At 38.7% G+C, this 22,190-nt stretch overlaps 3 protein-coding genes across 6 annotated transcripts in view; 1 reads left to right on the forward strand and 2 right to left on the reverse strand.

Annotated features, from left to right (window-relative positions):
* LOC144043624 (caytaxin-like) overlaps positions 1-12,921 on the reverse strand; it is a 38,195-nt gene extending 25,274 nt beyond the window's left edge. Inside the window, exon 1 of the mRNA XM_077557459.1 lies at positions 12,535-12,921. The gene's annotated coding sequence lies outside the window, so the exon portion shown is untranslated. The remainder of the gene's footprint in view (positions 1-12,534) is intronic.
* LOC144043625 (retinal homeobox protein Rx2-like) lies at positions 3,681-10,453 on the forward strand. Of its 3 annotated transcripts, none has more exons than XM_077557461.1 (4): positions 3,714-3,796; positions 3,880-4,252; positions 6,582-6,832; positions 9,441-10,453. In XM_077557461.1, the coding sequence occupies exons 2-4, from the start codon at positions 3,967-3,969 to the stop codon at positions 9,876-9,878; spliced, it is 975 nt and encodes a 324-aa protein (XP_077413587.1). In that variant the 5' UTR covers positions 3,714-3,796; positions 3,880-3,966; the 3' UTR covers positions 9,879-10,453. The 3 variants fall into 3 exon arrangements, with proteins under 3 accessions (XP_077413586.1, XP_077413587.1, XP_077413588.1); XM_077557462.1 differs by having other exon boundaries at positions 3,736-3,792; XM_077557460.1 differs by having other exon boundaries at positions 3,681-4,252.
* A 4,303-nt stretch (positions 12,922-17,224) lies between the features above and the next one.
* Positions 17,225-22,190, reverse strand: part of LOC144043061 (dynein axonemal heavy chain 8-like) — a 58,848-nt gene continuing 53,882 nt past the window's right edge. For both annotated transcript variants that reach the window (XM_077556296.1, XM_077556297.1), the window contains exons 86-93: positions 21,736-21,852; positions 21,557-21,658; positions 21,198-21,358; positions 19,530-19,686; positions 19,296-19,448; positions 18,154-18,343; positions 17,787-17,908; positions 17,225-17,589 (exon numbers count right to left, since the gene is read on the reverse strand). In XM_077556296.1, coding sequence (XP_077412422.1) covers positions 17,302-17,589; positions 17,787-17,908; positions 18,154-18,343; positions 19,296-19,448; positions 19,530-19,686; positions 21,198-21,358; positions 21,557-21,658; positions 21,736-21,852 — 1,290 coding nt within the window. In that variant the 3' untranslated portion in view covers positions 17,225-17,301. The remainder of the gene's footprint in view (positions 17,590-17,786; positions 17,909-18,153; positions 18,344-19,295; positions 19,449-19,529; positions 19,687-21,197; positions 21,359-21,556; positions 21,659-21,735; positions 21,853-22,190) is intronic.

The following is a 22,190-nucleotide window of genomic DNA, read 5'->3' on the forward strand; positions in this document are numbered from 1 at the left end:
CTCTTCTTTGAAGTAATTTTACTGATGAGCTTGGATTCCTTTCCCTGCAAACCAAAGCAACGCGTGACGATTCCTATGTAACGTGAGAGAATTAAGTCATGTTGTAAGACTGAGGTGAGCGCTCTACTGTAAATGGAATTGTTGGCAAAGAGGTCCGATGTTGACAGATGGGTTTAATTTTGTTAGCAAGCCTTTGAACAACAACAAACTCGATGCAACACGCACAGCCTGAATGGGTGACATTTGTTATAGGAATCGTCTTTTGGGACGATTGTACGCTATCGACTAGAATGGCGTCTTGAGATCCATGTGTAATTTGTTTCGTGACCTGGCTTGTAACTCAAAATACTTGCATCTCAAATCATCTTCTTCTGTTGAAATGTATAGGAATGTCAATCTGTTCCAGCCTTACGCGCCCCAAAATAAATTGTTCTGATGTGTATTTAACTCATTCACTGTCATTGACGGCTATAGATGTCAAAAATTCATTTGAACTATTTCTATTAGTTAAACGTTTTTTCCCACTTTTGTTAACAAGAGTATGAGAACCTAGATTTTTTTTTATTGTATTAGAACAGATATAAAATTTGTGATTAATCGTGAGTTAAGTAGTGAAGTCATGCGATTAATTACGATTAAAAAATTTAATCACCTGGCATCCCTAATTTTTAATAATAATAATAATAATAATAACTGTTTAAAAATTACACAACAAATGTTTGTTTTTTTTAAAAGAAAAGATTATTAAAAAATTAGGGGCCTCAGGCGATTAAAATTTGTAATCGTAATTAATTGCATGACTTCACGAGTTTACTCACTATTAATCACAAATTTTATATCTGTTCTAAATGTAAAAAAAAAAAATATCTAGGTTTTCATACTCTTGTTAACAAAAATGAAAAAAAAAAAGTTAAACTAATAGAAATTGTTCAAATGGATTTTTGACGTCTATAGCTGTCAATGGCAGTGAATGAGTTAATGAGGAAATGAACTGAGACGTCTCAACTCTGCTGAGCTCATCAGTACAACACTTATATTTAGCCATTCTTTGCAGAGGATAAAGAATATGACTGTGTGACTATATATGTTGCCGTAAGGTTTGTGTTAAATCGGTTGCTCAAGATTTTAGACAACATAGATGCTATTTAGCATTAGCATTAAGCTAAAGGACTGAAGCATCAAATCCTCACTTTCTATTTGTTTTTATATTATGTTTATTGTCTTGTTGACATTTTGTTCCATTACAGAAATAAATTAGTGTTGTAACTAATGGATGGATGGATGGATGAATACTAGCAAACAAATCTACACAAATTTCAGTGTATAACTAAATGACCCCCCCCCCCCCCCCCCCCACACACACACACACAAAATCTTCCCTATTAAGACAAAAGCTAAAAGGGCGTCCTAAATATATTGTGTGTTGCAGGGAGGAGTGAGGTCAGAGAAAATCTCCAGCGAAGTCTTTAGGCTCATTAAGCAACCGGATTGATCTGTGCATCACCTCCTGATGGAGCTGCGGAAGCTCGGCCGGACCAGCCGGCACACCAACAGCAACATACCCCCCGCCACCCCCCAGTTAAAATCGTTCACATTTTCTTTTAGTTTTAAATGGGTAAATTTGACCTGCAAAATATCAGATACACCTTTGAAGGATGTTTGATGACTTTGGTGACTTGAACTATAATTCAAAAACAGATGATTTAAGTAAAATCCTTTTGTGAAAACTAGGTTTGTCAGGCAATTAAATTTTTTAATCACGTTAACTCACGGTTAAGCACAAATTGTATTTGTTCTAAATGTACAATAAAACATTTGTCTTAGTTTTCATACTCTTGTTAACATAAAAGTGAAAAAATATGTTAAACTACCACTAAGGAACTTTTCAACCTTAATAAAATATTTTCATAACTCTTCTGATGAAACATGGATTTGAATGGTAGCTTTGCCATGGCCTGAGGGGGTCTCTATCATTTTTACTGGCACTAAACACTTTTGAGGAGGATGGTAGGAACACTGCCGCACAAAAAACTACAAAAGTGCTCAAAAACGACGCGATGCACTTCATGGGAAATGTGGTCTTCCTTCAGGCATAACATTACCACTTTTTCCATATGGCCATCATTAACGTAAACTAAAAGTTCCTTAGTGTTGCTTTAAACTAAGAGTAATATGGCTGAATCTTTTAGTCATTGATACAGTAATTTCATAATAGTTCATAAAATTGTGTTAAAATTAAAAAGATGTACTGTACTGTAAAAAAATAGTGTGATATTGATTTGTGCTGAGGTGATTTTTCTGCCACTAGATGGCAATTCTTCATTTCGAAGACGTTGGTGACAGTTCAGTGAATTTTTCTTTTCATATTAAGAGCCATCTAATCTTTAACATGAAGTAACTTGTGAAATTCTGCACATTTTTAAAATTGTAAATACAACTTGACCCCAGTCTCCACAAATATATGCATTATTATTAAATTTTGTGTTAGAGGCCCAGATACTGCATTAAAACAGTGGTATCTGTGAGTACTAACAAGTAACATGCCGATACCATTAATTCTGACGCTAATATAGGATTTTGGATGCAGCAGCTTGTGTCTTGCTCATGCACGGCATTCACTGATGTGTGACATGTTCACTGCATGCCGAGCTAAGATATCCTATTGGCCCTTGAATGCTCTGAACCAATGGCAGGACAGCTTTTTCATGTTGAGAAAAAAACAACAACTTGGGTATCGTTATGGTATCGGCATTGGCCGATACTGCAAAGCTGGGTATCGGAATCGGTATTGGGGGCCAAGAAACGGTATCAGAACAACACTAATTGAATGTATTACTGCTAAATTTAATGTGGATGTGTCTGCTGCATTGCGACTGGAACTCCCCCAGTACAGGCTTTCCAAGTAATGCTTGGTCATTAATCGTGTGCTTTAAAAAAAAATGGTGCCGCTAAAGGAATTAACTCAAAATTAACACACAAATTTTGACACCCCTAGAAAACTAAAGTCCATTTTGAACACTGTGAAAGAGCAATTCAAATTTTTAATCACCAAAAAAATAAGTGCCCAACGTTCGGCCACTCATGAGAACTAGCTCGCTAGCTAGCTAGCTTTACAGTCCAAAAAGGGAAATGATCCAAGGGTCTTTCTAGTTGTTGTGGATTCACGTTAAAATCATTTTTTTCTGTACTTTGAAACTTTTAATTTGGCCGGCAACATGACAGGAAGGTGTTTGTTTAACATGTTTTTTTTTTGGTGACAAATATCGAATTGGAAACGATTGGTGGGTGTTTCTAGCGGCTACGCATCAAAGTTAAAAGTCCATCCATCTCTTGTGTCTCTGGAGTGCGTAATGAAGGGATTAGCGCACAACTCTCGCTTAGTGGCCTTTATCTGGCGCACAATGGCTTTTTTGAAAGAAAGTTTTGTCAAGGCTTCATTAGCGACGGCCTCCAACTGGGCCCTGAATGCAGCGCACATTTGGAGCAATTACTTGGGCAGAAAACAACTGTCAGTCATTCTTAAAGGGAAAGGATCCCAATTCATATGCCTCTTAATTCCTCCTTCGTTTGTCTTCCTTTTCACGGTCCATTGTTTTTTCTTTACGGAGTTTTGGTTTGTCGGAGGAAGACGGGACGCCGTCATCACATTTGCTCACTTGGGGAGGAGGCGTGGGGCTGGGGGGTGGATTTGGAGGACTTAACGTGGAGCAACAAGTGCCACTTGCAACAGGATAATGTCACTAGACCACTTGGATACTACAGGCAAGGTGCAGCTTGTGATTGGACGCAAATGTAGGTAAGATCGCCTTGTGTTTCCTGGAGACTGTTCAATGGTTCCTTCTCATCGGAAGACAAACATGTCCGTCCACGGGGGTTCAGCAGGAGAAACGGCAAAGTGATCTGAGCGTCAGCATTCCGCTCCATCCACTTTCCCACCACCAGTATCCCCCTAAAAAAAAGGCTCTGATGCATTTGTCAATGGATACCCTGGCAATGGTGGAAGACGGTTGCCTGGACAACTACGACATGGCAAAAGGCGCCGCCGGGTCCAGTTCCGGGGTCAGAGTGCACAGCATCGATGTCATCCTGGGCTTCGCCAAGGAGCAGGACTCGCTGCTCCACCACCACGGAGTCCACGACCACCATCACCAAGATGACGAGGAGCACAGGCCGAAAGCCACGCGGGAAAACTCCCAACTTCAACAACATCTTTCGGAACTGACCGACAACTCCCAACATTCGTCTTATCACGGTGAGCAGTAGCGGAAAAGTCGTCATTTCATGTCAGACCATGCTCTTCGCTTCCACAAACCAACGTCATAGTGCAAATCTAAGAGGTTTGCTATTCTAGGGCTATGGAACTTTTGACCAAAAGTTCTTTGGCAGATTTGGTGTACTGGAATACAGCAGTACCTGTATTTTTAAAAATCAAATAACTCGTTAACATCAAGACATAAGAAAGATGTAAAATTTATAATGTGTACGCTAAGTGGGCATTTGTGACAAGATAATTAAAAAAATATATATATATCATTTGTAATAATCTTCATTAAAAATGAACAAAAGGTGCCAAAAGGTAGTAATAATAATAAAAAAATAATAATTATTATTATTACATATAACATTGATCTGAAAATAACTACTTTATTTTCTGGTGCCAAAGGTTATTTTGAGGAAACTGCTGTACAAACCTATATACTTATATATGTTTCTTAATAAGTAGTGCTGTCAAAGTTAAAGAGTTAACTAATTAATTAATCACCCAAAAAATATTGCATTAATCACGAGTAAATGCAGATTAATCACACTATTCATTTTAAGCGCTGATCCTTTCGCTGACAGCGGATGGTTAGGTTAAAGGTAGCACAGGTTGTGTTTGAGCAATAAATAAACAAAACTACCGGTACATGCATTAAAGTAAAGCATTTTGCGACTGACATTGAGAATATTTGTTCTAGTCAAAATATTGGGGTCATTTTTTTTTTTTTTATTGTGCAATAATTAACTGCTTAGAAAAAGAGGAGGATGAGAGTGTGCGGTGGATCCAAAAATATTGAAGACGTCCTCATAAAATTAAATGTAGAAAGAATTAACAAATAATAGTTGCCCTTCAAATTTGGCGGGCAAAGAATGTTAATAATAAGCCTTTTTAATGAAGTGATTAATTGTGATCAATCAAAATTCTAAGATGTGATTAATCTAATTTAAAAAATTTAATCGTTTGACAGCTCTACGAATAAGTCAAACATTTTATCATAGTGAAAGCTTGTGAACCACCCCCTTGCCTCTGATAAAAAAAGGAAATATTTTGATTATAAGATTGATTACTTAAAAATAAAAATAAATTACTTATAAAATATAAAATGTAGAATTTCACTATTTAAAAAGTTTTTCTTATAAAATTGAAAATTATCCTTATTTTTTAAATTGACATTTTATTCACAAATATGACGTCATAATGGTTTATATGCATATATATTTATATACAGTATATATGCACATATGCATATATACACATTATTTATACAATCACACTATGAATCTGTTGAAAGTTTTTTGATGCAAAGCATACAACAATATGTCAAAAAATTGAAATAAGCAATTGTCAATTTCTGATTGGCTGGAAGGAGTCACATGATTGTGCTGCCACAAGGTGGAGCATGTCCCAACTATGTCTCCTTCCTTACCTTATAAAATCTTACAAAAATATATTTACTATTATAAAAATGAAAAAAACATTTTATTTGTTTTTACAAATCTATTTCAGGACATTTTGACTTTTATAAATCTGTATGCTGCTTGTTGGGTGGGAGAAGTCGCACTTACAGTGAGGAAAATGATCCTTTTTGACTACAGCTCAATTTAAATATGGTTCATGAACCTTTCAAATCTGGAACCAAAAATTGGCGTACTGTATTCCTAAACAGTTAATACATGGCCAAAATGTGTCCCAATAGGCATCCTCTAAAGGTACTTACTCCTTCTTCCAAATAACTGTAAAAAATTGTATGTTTGTGATTATGAGGTGGCCAATGCTTAGTAGATGTGCTGTTTGTTGTGTTAGCGAGAATACTAAATTCAATACATTTACAAGTTCTGTTTTACTCAGATGTAATCAATGTAAAATATGATTTAGCGTATTCCATATGACATGCTCGTATAAAAGTTGTATCCATAGGACCAAAAAAAAAAAAGACAACCATCATTCGCTACATCATACTGTTTGGGCTGTTTCAAATATTTAGATGACCTAATCTAGCTACTGAGGCGTGATGTCATCATTACAAGCAAATGCCTGCCTTGTCTTATTACGTCTTAGTTAGTTTTTAGTAGACACAATGCGGACTGCATGGAAGGATTAGAGTGAGGCTGAACTAGTAGGTAGCATCTGTTCTTGTGGGATTACTTGGGAGGAATTCAGTGAAAGATGTCATGTCACTTGGGGCTCGCCAAGACCCCCTGTGGTACGGACCCACTGCCAAGAACATCAGTCAGATTTCACTACTCCGTGCACCAGGACATTATCTCCACAGAGGCATCCACTTATTGAAATAATCCAATAATTACAACCGTCTTTTCAGCGTCAGACTTGTTCTCCAGCGACAAATGCGATGGAGAGATGAGCAGCATGCAAGAAGACCTGGCCGAGGACTCCCCCAAGGCCATTGTGGAAGAAGAGCACGGTAAGAAGAAGCACCGCAGGAACCGGACCACCTTCACTACCTACCAGTTGCATGAGCTGGAACGCGCCTTCGAGAAGTCCCACTACCCGGATGTCTACAGCCGTGAGGAGCTGGCCATGAAGGTCAACCTGCCAGAGGTCCGGGTGCAGGTGAGCTCGGATTTTAAGTGCATAACATCACTCAGAAAACAGGATTGTCCCAGAAACATTTAGGATCTTAAACCTGCAACCATCTGGTCTAAAGAGTCCATAGAAATTGAGCTACTATACCCAGTAGAAGCTCGAATTTTGGTGCCTTGCATAAGGGCACTTGGGCAGTGACCTGAAAGTAAACTTGTCTCTCTGGCAACCAGTTCATGGATCCATACTAGTTACTAGGGACTAAAATATGGATATAATATAATATGGAAATGTGTGGGCAAATACGGTCCTCAAGGACTGGAATCCAGTCCCGCAGGTTTTGGAGGCTTCCCTATTCCAACACAAGCTGATTCCTATCAACAGGATCGTTATCAGGCTTATGAAGAGCTTGCTGATGAGCTGATCATATACCAGCTGTGTTGGGGAAGGGAAACATCCAAAACCTTGAGTTTGAGGCCCGAGTTTTTCCACCACTGCTAGTAGGACTTAAACCGGCAACAACCTGGTCCAAAGCCCTTATGAGTCCTTATGACAGTGGTGGGCACACATTGGAGCAGGGGGCTACTTAAGCACCTAGGGAGCAGGGTATCCGTGTCTCGATTGAGTGCTTTAAGGAGACCTCAACAGCTTTCGGAATGTGAACTCGCCTCTCTCTGGCAACCAGTACCAATTTCCATGTTTTAGAGCAGCGGTCCCCAACCCTGGTCCTCGGGTACCGGTATCCAGACTGTTTTCCATGCCTCCCACAGCCAACACAGGTGATTCATATCATCAGCTAATCAGCAATCTCTGGAGAAGGCTGATAACGATCTCCACCTGTGTTGGCTGTGGGAGGCATGGAAAACAGGCTAGATACCGGTCCCTGAGGACCAGGGTTGGGGACCACTGTTTTAGAGCACAGTGTGTCTAAATCCTGACATCCTCTGAGGCTGAGCCAAAGCCAAATCTGTTGAGCGTGTGATACCGCGCCCCAGCATCGTTGCGGGTTCAGTACCTTTCTAAAGGGCACTGGAAAATGCTAGGATATTTAGCCGTTCTTTTGGTGAAAACCAGTCCCATATTCAATAAGATTGCCTGTCGCAATCCTCTAAGACCAAGACGATCTGTACTCTAAAGACATTGAGGGTGCCTAGCTCAAGGCTACTTCGACTCTCTTGTAGGAAATACGAGATTCCAGTCTTAAACCTAGAATCTTCCAGTCCAGACTTACAGTATGTACTAATTGTGGATGACATCAAGAATTGGATTAGTTTGCGATTCCCTCAATCAACAAAAAGCGCTGCTCTATTTTTAGGCTGTTGCTTTGGCGCACTGTGGTCAGCATCTGCTGACTGCCATCCTTTGTCCACTTTGCCGCAAGCGCAAAAATAAATGACAGCTTGACTAAGTGGTCTTGATGAAGGCTGCTGTAAGATGTATGAGTGACGGATGGGAAAAAAAAATCAACAGTGTTTGTTTACAAGAAACTTAGCTTGAGAGAATTTAAGGGGGGGATATAAACTCAGTGGCGATTGAGTGGCGACCAGTCCAAAACGTACACCGCCACATGCTCAAAGTCAGTTTGGACTGTCTTGGATGGACATTGGGAAATCTCTTTCAAGCGTAAATCGGATGTGGCAACAGATTATGGGTTGTTTGTTCTGTTCATTGTTGGTTAGTTAGTTCGGTAGCAAGAAAACAATGCAACCAATTTCCCATGGGTGGCGCGTCTCAGTGGTAGAGTGGTTGTATCACAACCCAGAGGTTGTAGGTTCGATACCATGCGATTGTGACCATGTCGAAGTGGCCTTGAGCAAGATACTGAATCCCCAGTTGTTCCTGATGCTGCGTCATCAGTAGGTGAATGAGTAGCTGAATGTAAAAGCGCTTTGAGGTCCTTGTAAGGTGTAAAAGCGCTATATAAATCAAGTACCGTTTACCACAAAAGGTACCTAACATATTGTTGTCCACAGCACCTTAAAAGTATGAATTGAGGAATACGTTTTAGACTTTTGCATTTGGACTTGTGCAGGCCAACCAAGCTGAAGCCACATAGTTAGGGGGATGAGATACTACATCGAGTTTGGAGGCAGTGTCTTGCCAGAAGGGAAAGGAACTCCAAAAGCAGTTCCAAGAATCATCTCTAAGTCCATAGCAGGTCTTAGTCCAGAAACACTCTAGCCTAAGGACAAGTCCTTAAAATAGATTTTTGACGTATATATCCGTCAATGGCACTGAATGAGTTAAAAGTGCCCCTAACAGTTTGGGTTCAGTGCCTTGCTCAGTGGCATGTAGATTCGGAAGCCAGTCCTATCTTCTGTATCTTAGGGCGCACTCACACTAGGGCCATTTCTTCCGTACCGCACTGAAGCCTGATTGCCCCCCACCCTTCCCCTGTCCTGCTCTGGCCCGCACTTACATTACTCTAACCAAACCGTGCCTGGGCCCAGTTGCCTCCCAAATATACGTCATCGCGTTGATTCACGCAAGAAGAAGACGTCATAATAGGGGGACTGCACTTCATCATCAGACCAAAGTGAGACCTTTGCTGCTGCCATCTCTTTGCTAGGGACACTCTGGTTGTTCTCTACTGTAGTTTCTACTGGTGCCACAGAGTGAACTCTGTTTGTATGTCCAGGTGTGGTTCCAGAACCGGCGTGCCAAGTGGCGACGTCAGGAGAAGATGGACTCCACCACCATGAAGCTGCACGACTCTCCCATGCTTTCCTTCAACCGGGCCCCGATGGCGCCCAGCGTTGGGCAGGTGGCCAACCCCATGCTGGATCCTTGGCTCACCTCGCCCATCTCCAGCACTACGCCCATGCACACCATCCCGGGCTTCATGGGCTCGCCTCAGGGCCTGCAGCCGGCCTACCCGAGCCACGGCTTCCTGGGCGGACCACCTGGCCTGGTGCAGGGCATGCAGCCCATGGGGGGGCCACCGCCATACCAGTGCCCACCTAGCTTCAATGACAAATTTCCTATGGAGGATGACAGGAGCTCCAGTATCGCAGCGCTCAGGATGAAGGCCAAAGAGCACATTCAGTCCATGGACAAAACGTGGCAACACATGTGATCCGTTTTTTTTTTTTTTGTTTTTTTTGTGGGCTGCTCCGGTGAATGTTTACAAACTGCGGTGACTACACACAGGGACTTTGGATGTTTTCATACTCAGACACTTGGACATAAGGAAGGACTTAACTATCGCCTAAGTTTAGTCTTGGGTTAAGTTGTCGGGGCCAAAAGACGGGCCCTTGTATTTTTTGGGGGTCGAGGAACCTTTGGGGTGGGGTCTACAATTGTGAACATATCTAAATGGTGACTTTTCATTTCGTCAACAAGTATCAGGTAGAAATGTGACTAATGTAAATAACATTGTTTTTTGTTTTATATATTTGATTTAGCATATTCATTTGAGATGTCCAGTTAACCACAACACATTTTTTTCCCATCTGCATTGAATACAGATTTAACATTCATCTACGTACAGTATATATTAAAAGAAAAACACAAACATTGGTCTCATGAGGTAAACATCAAAACTTTTTACAATCTACCTACCAGTCAAACTGCCTACATCCAGTGAAGATGACCTGTGTATGTATATTGGTTTAACAATGTTCTGTCTGAATAAAAAAGAAAGAAAAAGAATGTCTTTAAATGCATCCACCTTCATTGGATTTTTGTTTTAAAAATGTCATTAGAACTCAAGCATAAAAAGACAGAAGAATGCTGCATTCAAGGATGGTCGGAAGTCTGACTTTTTCGAGTTAAAACCATGAAGTGTGTACGGGAACTTGAACTCGGAAATCCCACTTGCGAAGTCGGACAAAAAAAGGACCCCGACTTCAGCGACGCACTACAAGTGACGTCACTCTACAATGGCGACCCCTTTGGAAACACAGACTACGTGAATGGTAAAACACAATTATCTCAAGTATAAAACTAGATAGCTTTCTTCATTCATTAATATTCAACATAACGTCACGTAACACAACGTGCGTGACAGTATGCCGCTACCTCCTTGCGTGAAATTATACAGTGAACTACTGAACTGTATTGAATGCTTATGAAATAAGATAAAAAAACGGCCAGTTTGCTGGAGGTCAAAATGAGTTTTGAGGACCAAAATAAAAAACAATTTATCACTATCCGCCATTTTGGTTGTTTACTTTCGCCGATCGTTTTCAGGTCAAAAGTGGGAAAATCCAACTCGGATTTATCCAACCATTCGCAAATGCTACAGAAATCTCCCATTTGAGTTTGAGGCAGCCATTTTTCAGTCATTTTGCCATTTTTCAAGGATCCATCAAAAACATAACCTGGCATGAGCCAGATTGATATTGTGATTCACTCAAGGAAGTTCTCCACAATATCAATCTGAGGCCGCTCCAATGTGATCTTCTCAGCAAAGACGGGACATTCAGTACAAGATTTCAAGCTGATTGGGCATTATGCAACTTGTTTACGTCTACTCGTCGTTGAAAAAAATGCATGAACACTTGAACTCTCGCTGTTCTTCATTCAACAAGGAAACTGAGTAATTCTGTGAGAAAATAATTAATTGCAGTGTCCATGCATTCGTCCATGTTCGATTTTTTTGTTTCCCACGGTTTCAGCGCATATCCCTCCCCCCAAACACAATACCGCTTGGCAGGATTGGCGCTGGGTCATGAAACTTTTACAACAGTATAAAAATCTCTTAGCCACATTTGAGTGTAGCTAGCCACGACATCACATGTTTATGTGGCGGCAGTGCCACCTATTTTGCCGCTATGTCATTACGTGCACTACTCATGCACGCACACGGCAGAGACATTGTAGCCCAACTGACAAACACACAACACTTCTGGGAAGATGGATTTTTTGAAGAGGGTTCTGGGCATAGGTTGATGGCTAACTGCACTTCGAGCGGTAGGTTGGCGTGGGTTCACCTCGCCGCCTAGGAGACCATGTGTGTATATGTGCGTGTTGGTGTGAGTGCAAAAAAAACAACAACATTGTAGTGGTAGAAATGGGCAAAGTTCTTATAAATAAAAGTAAAATAAAAAATATATATATATAAAATAATAATAATAATAAAGTTTCCCGAAATACCTCAGCTATTCCGCGCTAAACTGACCTTAGTCTTTGCATCTTTTTTTCTTTAAAAATATTTAATGTATTAACAAGATTTTTTTTTTATTTATAAAAATCTCATGTTTTTTACAGGTAATTTAATGTTTAGGATTTTTTTTAAACATTATTGGAGTATGTTTTTCATTCAATATTCTCAATACATCCGAATGTAATCGGTACACTTTTATTTTCCTACACTCAAGTACAGTGTTAATGTCCATGGGTTGCAGTGGTCTACAATAATAAATACAAGCGTAATTTAGGAATAAAATATCAATCCATTCATTTTCTTAACCGCTTATCCTTACAAGGATCGCGGGAGAATAAAACATCTACCTATGTTATTGTATTAAGATGCTGATCCAAATGGTGGAACTTGTAGAATGACACTTTTTTTTTTGTTTTCATGCCGCTATATATTTTGCACATGTAATTTAATTAATACATACAGTAACGTTTTATCATGATTACTACATTATTATATTCAACTGCAGTTGCAACTGAAGACGAAAATTACGTCGCGTAAATCGGGACTAGAGTTTATATGGGCAAATGTGCGCACTCGACGACACATGACAATAAAATGAAACGGTTACAAAACACAGTCCACGTACCTGTGATGTTCTACTTCGTGCACATTATCCGGTCCCACGGCGAGCCTGGCCGACTTCCCGCTCGTCTGATTACCCTTCGTTTAAACACTTTACCAAAAATGTTAGCATATTCCTCTTGTCAAAGCTAGGCGAAGATTTGACAAGGGTCCGCGTCCTGGACTGGTTAAATAGTTCGTCTGCCATGTCATCCTTCGGCTTTTTCCCTACATGTGAGCGGGCCCGGGGGTAATTCACAGTTGTTTTACGTGACTCGGGGGCAACATAGTTCCGTTTTGGTACAGAAACAGACACAATATTCCATCCTTCCGCAGGTCGCGACAGAACGTCTTGCTTCTTAATGATGCTAATGCTCGCTAGCATTAGCATGCAGCTACCGGTAGCATTGCTGTCTTTGTTGATTGTACTGTAACCAATCGTGTGCGTCACTGGCCACATCGAGGACTGTGGGATAACTATGCAATTTACAGACGGTCTTTTTTTTTTTTTTTTTTTTTGCATACGGGCACTCGTGCCTAATATAGCGATATTCCCCCAGTGCAATTTTGACAAAATTGGCCACGCCAATGTGGCGAGCGTTGGGAATATTTACCTCGCCACTCCCCATTTCACCTCGTCATTGGCGACGTGGCGAACGGAGAGCGCGCACCCTGACCTTAGTGGCCTTTGAGATTCATCCGTACAAGAATTGTACAGATCGATGAACATCAGCGGGCTGGGCATGAGAATTCAAATTGCGTCGTCAGGTCATGAAAGGCAAACTACTTGATATTTTGTAAGATTACTGCTAAATTTGAAACATGTATACTTGCCAGATAAGTCACAGACGGTGAAATGTGAGCAATTTCAATTTTTGTGGCGCATGGTGGCAGACTTGATGACTCAACATTCTCTCGGACTTGGAAAAAAACAAAATGTTTTATGCATTCAACAACATACTACTTAAACACAGCATCGAAAATATATCAATATTTTTGATGAGTCGCCCGACAAGAAAAGTTTCAAGAGCTCGAGCCTGTAAAGACAGAGTCTGCCATTTTGCCTTTAAGCAGACATTTGATGGTAAAATTCTGTTACTTTGTAGTATCCCCCAGAATTTTTGAATAAATTCAGCCTGCGAAGCCCATTTAAGTCAACAACATGACATTTGGCAGGCTTGTCTTTCGTGAGTAGACCCACGCAAAAAAAAAACTCAAGGACTCATGTCCCAAAAGACCAGGAAGTCTGATATTTTGGTTTGAAGCAGCCATTTGCAGATCCCGTCCAATTGCTACTCAATTTGAAACATGCATACTTGAGTGATGGACGAAGTTCAATTGTGAGGAATTTGAGTTTTTGTATGTGGGTGAAGTACAGGACCAGAGTTTGACAATTTGAAAATTGAGTCTGTTTTCCTGTAGTTTCTAAAAAATGTACCCCCTGAAGCCAATTTCAGACATAAAATGATTTGCACATGAAAAAAAGTCTCAAGAACACATGCCCCAAAACACAGTTTACCATTTTGGCTTGACCACAACCCAACAAGAGGAGGCCTGCCGCAAAGTTAAAGAGTGTAATCTAGCCACTCGGAGTCTAATTTAAACAGACAAGCCTGCCTCTTAACACCTAATTACTGCTTTTAAAGCGATTAAGTCCAGATCCTCAGTCATAGACGGAATGTCCTCAGATGCCCCTGAATAAAAAAAGCCTTTTCATGACCTGATTGTCATCCGAGACCCTTTAGATTAATTTTAAATGTGATTATCTTTCAACATTCAGATGATCTTTAAAATGACAGAATCAATCACAATAAGGTTTTAATGTTTTCAAGTTGTATTGCATTATTGCAAGTCTGCATTACACAAGTGGGAAAAAAAAGACAAAACAAAGTTACAGTAGCTCCACTGTAAGCCTTGTTTTTCTTGACTCGGCTGCTCTTAATGAGAGGCCGTGTACAATGGGTGGGATGGCGGCCCACCATGGATATTTGCCAGGCTGTTAGGCAGATGAGGCTCCACTCCATCAGGCCCGAGAGGGGGTGTCACAGGAACCCCCATCCGGTCCGCTAATTGCCCTCCGATAAAACTTCAACCACCGGCATGTTGTTGTCCATTTTTTTCAATAAGTTATGTCTGTCCTAGAACTTTTGTTTGTACACTAAGACTAAATAAAAAACAGTAATCAATAGATATGAGATCATGTTCAAGTCATTTTACCTCCACCATCCAGAAAAATGGACGACTTGTTGGGGCGGAGCTTATGTGACAAAAGAGCAAAGGCGAAAAAATGGAAAAATAAAAATTTATATCAACAAATTAATCAATATATACAATGTCAGATACCTTTATATTTGCACTAATACTTGTGCGTATTTTTTATTTAAATAAACAAATAAAATCTGAAATAAAAATACAGAAATTTTATTTAAAAATTAACGTACTGATTTTTTTTAACTTACCAAAATGTATCCAAATATAATAATTTAAAAAAAATTGCTGTTTTGTACAATAATACTAATAATGTTTCCCAATTTTATTTTTTACATACAAAGAAAAAACATTTTTTCATCAAATTTGGAAATACAATACATGAATATTGTCATTGCTCTAAAAAATGGTGGTGAGTTTTTAATTTAAAAAACGTGCACATAGGTGCTTTCTTTGTGATATGGACATAAAAAAAAAACTTGCAATATGTATGTATCTCCAAGTTTTCAATTTTGATTGGAATGCACAAAGATATTTTCACATTTTATGTTCCTATCAAATAATCAAAAACTTTTTTTAAATAGTTTTTACTTTTTTGGGAGAACATAAATTGACAGGTGAAAATATACAGTATATATATATTTAAAAAAAAAAAAAAGAATAAATAATATCCAAGTGTTTCCATACTTTGAGGACATTTGATGTGGGGCAGGCAGGAAGTTTCCCATTTGAGCTTCAACACCGCAGCCACAGGATTCCACTATTAAGAGGAAAGAATGAGGATTAGAAAAAGAGTCAAGATTGGTCTAAAATTAGTGAAAACTCCACAAACGCACCTTAATTTAGCAACAGGCTGCATTAATGACGCACGCGCAGTGATGTTATTTGCTCGGCCGAGCGTGAGCCGGGTCTCCAGTCAACAGGCCCATGAGCAGACGGGGTCCGCGGTGCAAATAATGAGAGAAAGGAGCGGAATTAATCAGGTTTGATGAGGAGCACTTCTCAAAGGGGGACACCGGTTGACATAATTGGGGATCACTCAGGAGGGTCGGGGAGCGCTTGATGGCTGGCGCCACTTGCATTTCTGCTGTCCAGTTGAAACACCAAAACAAAAAATGGACTGAGGACAAAAATGGGGTTGATACTTTACAGCAAATCACCGCAAAATAATAATTTTAAAAAAGCAAAAAGGCACTCTAGTTCCACTATTTCATGGAGCTACTAAAAAAAATTCACTTTATGTTAGCATTGATTGTTTTGTGAACTGAATTTGTTGTCTTTTCATGTTTTCTGAACATATTCAAAAATGACTTGGGCACTTATGCTATAAGCCAAATGAAACGGCTCGTAGTATGATGCAGTGCTTTTCTACACAACTGCAAACTGTAACCACAACTGTGATCATGTTTTGAATAGGTAAACTTTTGACGCAAATATTTTTTCCCTATAATTTTTCAAATCTGAAACAAAAATGACCGTATTTGTGTTGGGTTGTTAACGTTTAAAAAAACAAAACAAATCTGTGACAATAACAGCTGGCTTGCTACCAGGAAAGCCGGCCGAAGTAAAGGAAAAAACATGCTTTGTTCCGAGCTTTCCGACGGCCCGGGTGGGTGTGGGGTGCTTTTTGGACAGTAGCAACATGCTCATATCTCCAAATTTGGTGTCTATTATAAATAAATAAATAAATAAATAACCATCCCAAACACACAGAAAAAAATAAAATAAAATAAAAAATAAAAAAACAGGAAAAAGAGTTTCCGTGTGATACAAACACACTACTTGGAGATACGTAAATGTTTTTCTTTTTTTTTTTTGGGGGGGGGGGGGCAAAATTCCCAAATTTTGCATTTTTAAATTTTTTTCATCTGAAACAGATTTTTTATTTATTTAATTTTTTAAATAATTAATTTATTTTAAAGAAATAGAACTTTTTCAGAGATGCATGCTTTCGGTGATTCAATATATTTTAATAGAAATTTATCTATTCACACTATTCGGTAATTTTTTATTATTATTATTTTTTTAATGATATGCATGTATCCCCAAACTTTCCTTGTATTTTGTTTATAGTATTTTCATCCCAAACACAAAAGGAAATGGGGAAAAAAGTTAGTTCCAAAAATAAAAATTTAATTTTTCAAATTGTGAAGGTTCATGCTTTTGGTAACTCAAAGTTGTGTGATTTTGCAATTTTTTTTTTATCCGAAATGCAAAGAAAAACATATTTGTTAGTTTTTTTTGTTTTTGTTTTTTAAGTGATGATATGCATGTATTTATGAATTTTATGAGTTTGTATTATTTCACTTTTTAACCTCTGGTGGTATTGTAACCCATTTTGGGTTTTTTGATGGCTCTGACCAGGCCATTTAAAAAAAAAATACCACCCACTACTCACAAAAATTCAGGATATTAGGCTTAGACTAATTTATGATGAATTTCTGTGACAAACACATGTAAAGAAAAGCTGTGCTCTGCACACAAAACACCATCAGGCGGATGAGGAGTTGGATGAATATAAACCATATTTAATAGAATAAGCTGACAAGATACAACGAGACAATGAAGACTGATGTCCATACACTCATTTGATATCGCAGAGGAGGGCGACGCCCCGCATGATCCAGTGGTCGGGTGGGTGAAGGGTGCCCAGCACCACGGCGGTGATGTAATTGAGGTCGGTACGCTTGGGTTTCTTATAAATTGGGCACACGTAGTATTTGGGGTCTGGTGGGGCGGTGGAGTTGATGGCGAACATGTGGATGACGGGCAAGGGCGTAAAGAGCACTTTGGGCGCCGACTCGCAGAGGACCGACTGCTTCTTGTCCCAGTCGGCGCCCTCCAGGAATAGGCCGTGAACGTACACACCTTCCTGTTGAGCGGGGGCAATCGTGTGAGTATGAATGAGGAATTTTCAAATTTGGAAACTTTCACGGGAATGCATGTGAATTAACAGTAATAAACTATAAAGCAATAAAAATTTACCGGCAACTTTCCAACTTCAACAGAAATTGTCCTCGCCGTTGCAAACCTGGTTGATCGTCATGTGTTTGTGTGTGTGTAACTCACGTCTGGATCGGCCTTGATCTCCTCCTTGGTCTTCTTCAGGACTTTGTTGTTCAGCGTGACCGAGTCCAGAGCCCAGCCTTTGTTTGCCCGAGTCACCTCTTGCCTCATAGCAGTAAGGAAACCTGCACCGCACAAGGACATCAGAGGGTGTGAGTTTGAAAAAACTGCTTTTTAAAGTTCTTGAGATCTATCTATCTATCCATCCATCCAAGAAAAATATGATTCTAAAATCAAGTCCTCACATTTGCCTTGATTTAGTGATTTTTACAAGAAATGCAACTGTAAATGTAATTTCAATTATACTTTTTGGGTTAAAAACAAATCCTGATGTGTAGTTTACATCAGTAGTTGAAAGTTGATCCCTCACCCTGCGGGTTGAAGAAACCAGTCATCCAAAAGGTTTTGGGCCGCCGGTTGAACACCCAGGTGTAAAACTGTCTGTTCCTGTCCAGGAGCTCGGTGAACCAGAACCCGATGGTGGTCGACTCCCATGAGAGCTTCCTCCACAGATTGGGCACGCGGGCGTCATAGATGTTGTCCAGGGCGTCACGCAGGGTCTGCGAGGAAAACACAAAACAACATTTTTTATTATCGTGGGATAAGCCCCTTGAGATGCAACAGCTCGTTTAGGAGGATTTTATGGAGTTAAATGAAAATGTAAACTGTTTGCGAACATCTTTTTAACCTTCAGTGTTGGGAAAGTTTCTACACTAACTAGTTCAAAGTTCAGTTCACAAATTTTAAAATCAACTAGTTCAGTTCACATTTCCTAATGGAAATTTTTGGAATAGGATTTAAAAAAAAATGTCTGTTACTGACTGACCGTGTTTGGCTCTTAGGGGCAGTGTGGTGCCGTGCATGCATTGAGTACACACTAACAATAAGATAGAAGAAAGTTGCATTTGAGCTCTATTAATAGAACTTTTTAACAGATCAAGAAAAAAAACATTGTGCCTTAGTGTTATCTAACCTGTGTGTATGTGTTTCCACAGAGTTTTGTATGTGAATACTCGTTATTTGAAGGAAAACCACTCCTGGAGTCGATGCTCAATTTACGTTAGCATTTGAATGGGATCCTCCAATCACTTTAGCATTAGCGCTAGCGATGTTTTATAAACAAAGCATGTTTTGTTTTTAAAAATACAATGTGTGCAATTATTTCTTGTTGTGCGTTTAGTTTGACAGTAAACTCCAATTGGGGTGCTAAGCTTAAAGTACACTTACAGAGCAACATCGGGCAACCGCGCATCATATTTTCATAAAGTATGCTCCTTTTGGTGTATTTACCCGGGTTTTGTCCTTGTAGAGAAAACCTGGCACCCTTAAACAAAAATGGACTGTGTTCAAAACCATTCCTTGGCCCCAGAATGAGCTCATTCACAGAAACGTTCACTAAGCAAAAATACACTACATTCAGTTCTGTAACACTTGCCTCGTCTTATTGATGTATCCATCTGCAGTGGAAAAAAAGGCCACAAAACGCAAACATAATGACCGTTGTGGACCAACCTCGCTCATGATGATGGTGCCCTCGATGGCCAGCTTGAGATCCTGCAGAGTGCTTCGCACCACAGAGATAATCCTCTGCATGCGGTCCACCTCCTGGCGCAGGAAGATGTTCATGGGGTTAAGAGCCCCCATCCTCTTCAGACAGGCTCGGACCTGACGCCGGCAAAGATGCACGCTTGAATGTCAACATCGGCTCCGGTGCCGACATTTGTGATGAAAGCAAGCCCGACCGACCTCGTGAGGTATGTAGTCGCGCGGCAGCTTTTCCAGCATGTCCTCCGCCATGCTGTACACGATGCTCTCTCGGGTGGCCCCTGAACCGCCGCCACTCTCCTTAGGCTGGATGTTGGTGATGGTGTCAAGCACCTCGGCAGACGTATTTCTCTGGTAGCTGATGGGAAAAAACGCAAAGGATCTTTTTTTTTTCCATTTTGATTTCAATGTAAAATTGTTGGTTTGTGTTTTTGTATTTAAAATGTTGAAATTACCTCACCTTCTATTAATAAATAAATAAATTAATTAATTAAATAATTTGTTTATTTATTTATTGTTATTTATTTTTGATTGGAATTGTACTGTATTTCAATGTAAAATTGTTGGTTTTTGTATTTAAAATGTTGAATTTACCTCATTTTTAATTAATTAATTAATTTAATATTAGTTGTTTTTTAATGGAATTGTACTCTATTTCAATGTACAATTCTAGGTTTGTGTTTTTGTTAGAGCTGTCAAACAATTAAATTTTTTAATCAGATTAATCACGTCTTAGAATTTTGATTATCACGATTAATCGCTTAATTAAAAATGCTTTTTTAATCAACATTATTTGCCCGCCAAATTTAAAGAGCACCTGTTATGTGTTACTTCTTTTGATATTTAATGTTATTAGGACGTCTTCAACAATTTTTGATCCACTCCACACACACTGTTTTTTTTATTCAGTTATTTACTTATATCATTTAAAATGGGGAAAAATGACCCCAATAGTTTGACATGAACAAATATTGTGAATGTTATACACAAACATTTATTAAATACTTTACTTTAATGCATGTAGTTATGTTTATTGCTTAAACACATGTGCTACCTTTAACGTAATCATCCGTAAAGGATCATCTGCTCTCAAAATTAATAGTGTGATTAATCTGCGTTAATACATGATTAATGCAATAATTTTTTGTGATTAATTATTTAGTTAACACTTTAACTTTGACAGCACTAGTTTTTGTATTTAAAATGTTGTATTTACTTCATTTTAATTCTTTGATTTATTAATATTAATATTTATTTTTTAATAGAATTGTACTCTATTTCAATGTAAAATTGTAGGTTTGTGTTTTTGTACTTAAAATGTTGAATGTACCTCATTTTTAATTCTTTGATTTATTTATTATTATTTATTTTGAATGGAATTGTATTCTATTTCAATGTAAAATTATAGGTTTGTGTTTTTGTATTTGAAATGTTGAATTTACCAATTTTTTATTATTTTGTTTATTAATATTATTAATACATATTTTTGATTAGAATTGTATTCTATTTCAATGTAAAAATGTAGGTTTGTGGTTTTGTGCTAATTTTTTTTTAAATTTATCTTATTTTAAATTATTTTATTTATTCTTATTATTATTGATTTATTTTGAAATTAATTGTACTCTATTTTTCATTATTTTATGTTAAATAGCAGTTTTATTTGTCAATTTGAAATTGGATTTTAATAATATTATTTTTAATTTAATTAATTTAAAATTCTGTATTATTCTATTTAAAATTGTACATTATAAAAAAAAAGATTTAAAATGGCTAATTAAATGTATTTTTATTCAAAATGTAAAACTTTTTTTTTTTAATATGCAGTCTATTGTATTTAATTTCATTTCATTTTAGAAAAATCTAACGTACACAATGTCAGCGTTGGGGTGCAGCCCCAGTGCTTGCGTGGAGTCCACAGCAGGCAAGCCCTGAATGTAGTCCACGTACTCCTCGATGGTCTTACATATCGGGATTTGGTACTCCGTGTAGAAGCAGAAGGACGGGTCTAACATTTTCTTACTGAACCATACCTATAATAGGGAACATGGGAAAAATACCAGAAACAAGGAAACATTTTTACTAAGTAAAAAAATAATACAGAGACAGCAAACCTTTTGAGAATGCTTGTTGCAGTAAAGTCATGCATTTTATTTGACCTCACTGCCAATTTATTTAATGTATACATCGATGATCTACAGATAAGGTCAAAAGTAAAAGGAGGTTCTTACCCGGGCAAAACATTTGAGCAGGCGTTTGTCATAGTCGTCAGTGACCCTGCCTCCGTACTGCACTTCAGCTAGCATGTAGCGCAGAGTCACCCAGGAGACATCCTTAGTGAGGGTGAAAGGTTATGAAAAGACGGTAACAAAAGTGTGGCATTTTCCCGTGTGTCCATGTTTGTGTTCACCTTTCTGGGCCCGCAGTCATCCAGGTGTCTCTCCACAAACTCCACGCTGGCTGTGAAGTCCGCAGAGTTGAACTCGTATGGAATGTTCCATCCCAGCGGTCCAAATTTACGCCGTTCCTGCGACCATCAACTCAACGAGTAAACAATTATGTCAAATGATAGCTTATTATAATGTTTTCACACAAACCATATTAGGTAAGGTGCAAGAAGTGAAAATGCCAGCCATACGTTGTTGGTTTGTACAAATGCAACTTCCAGTGGCATTTAAACCTCGACCTGGCTCTTCAGATGGAGTAAAGTGTTTTTTTAAACAGACTAATAATTTACTGTTGCACTTGCCTATCTGTATCTGTCAACTCAGCTGTTCAGGATTAGTCTCGGTGTTTGTTGAACATGCTTTGTGAAATGGACCGCAGAAGATCTAAAAGTCGTTGTGTGGCTAAATAAAGCTCTGC

This window comes from Vanacampus margaritifer, chromosome 2 (genome assembly GCF_051991255.1).
Source record: "Vanacampus margaritifer isolate UIUO_Vmar chromosome 2, RoL_Vmar_1.0, whole genome shotgun sequence".
NCBI classification, from domain to species: Eukaryota; Metazoa; Chordata; class Actinopteri; order Syngnathiformes; family Syngnathidae; genus Vanacampus; species Vanacampus margaritifer.

Coding starts and splice junctions, on each gene's coding strand:
- LOC144043625 (XM_077557460.1), top strand. CDS start 3,967: ATGCATTTGTCAATGGATACCCTGGCAATGGTGGAAGACGGTTGCCTG. Junction 4,253..6,581: donor CCAACATTCGTCTTATCACG/GTGAGCAGTAGC, acceptor CCGTCTTTTCAG/CGTCAGACTTGTTCTCCAGC. Junction 6,833..9,440: donor TGCCAGAGGTCCGGGTGCAG/GTGAGCTCGGAT, acceptor TTGTATGTCCAG/GTGTGGTTCCAGAACCGGCG.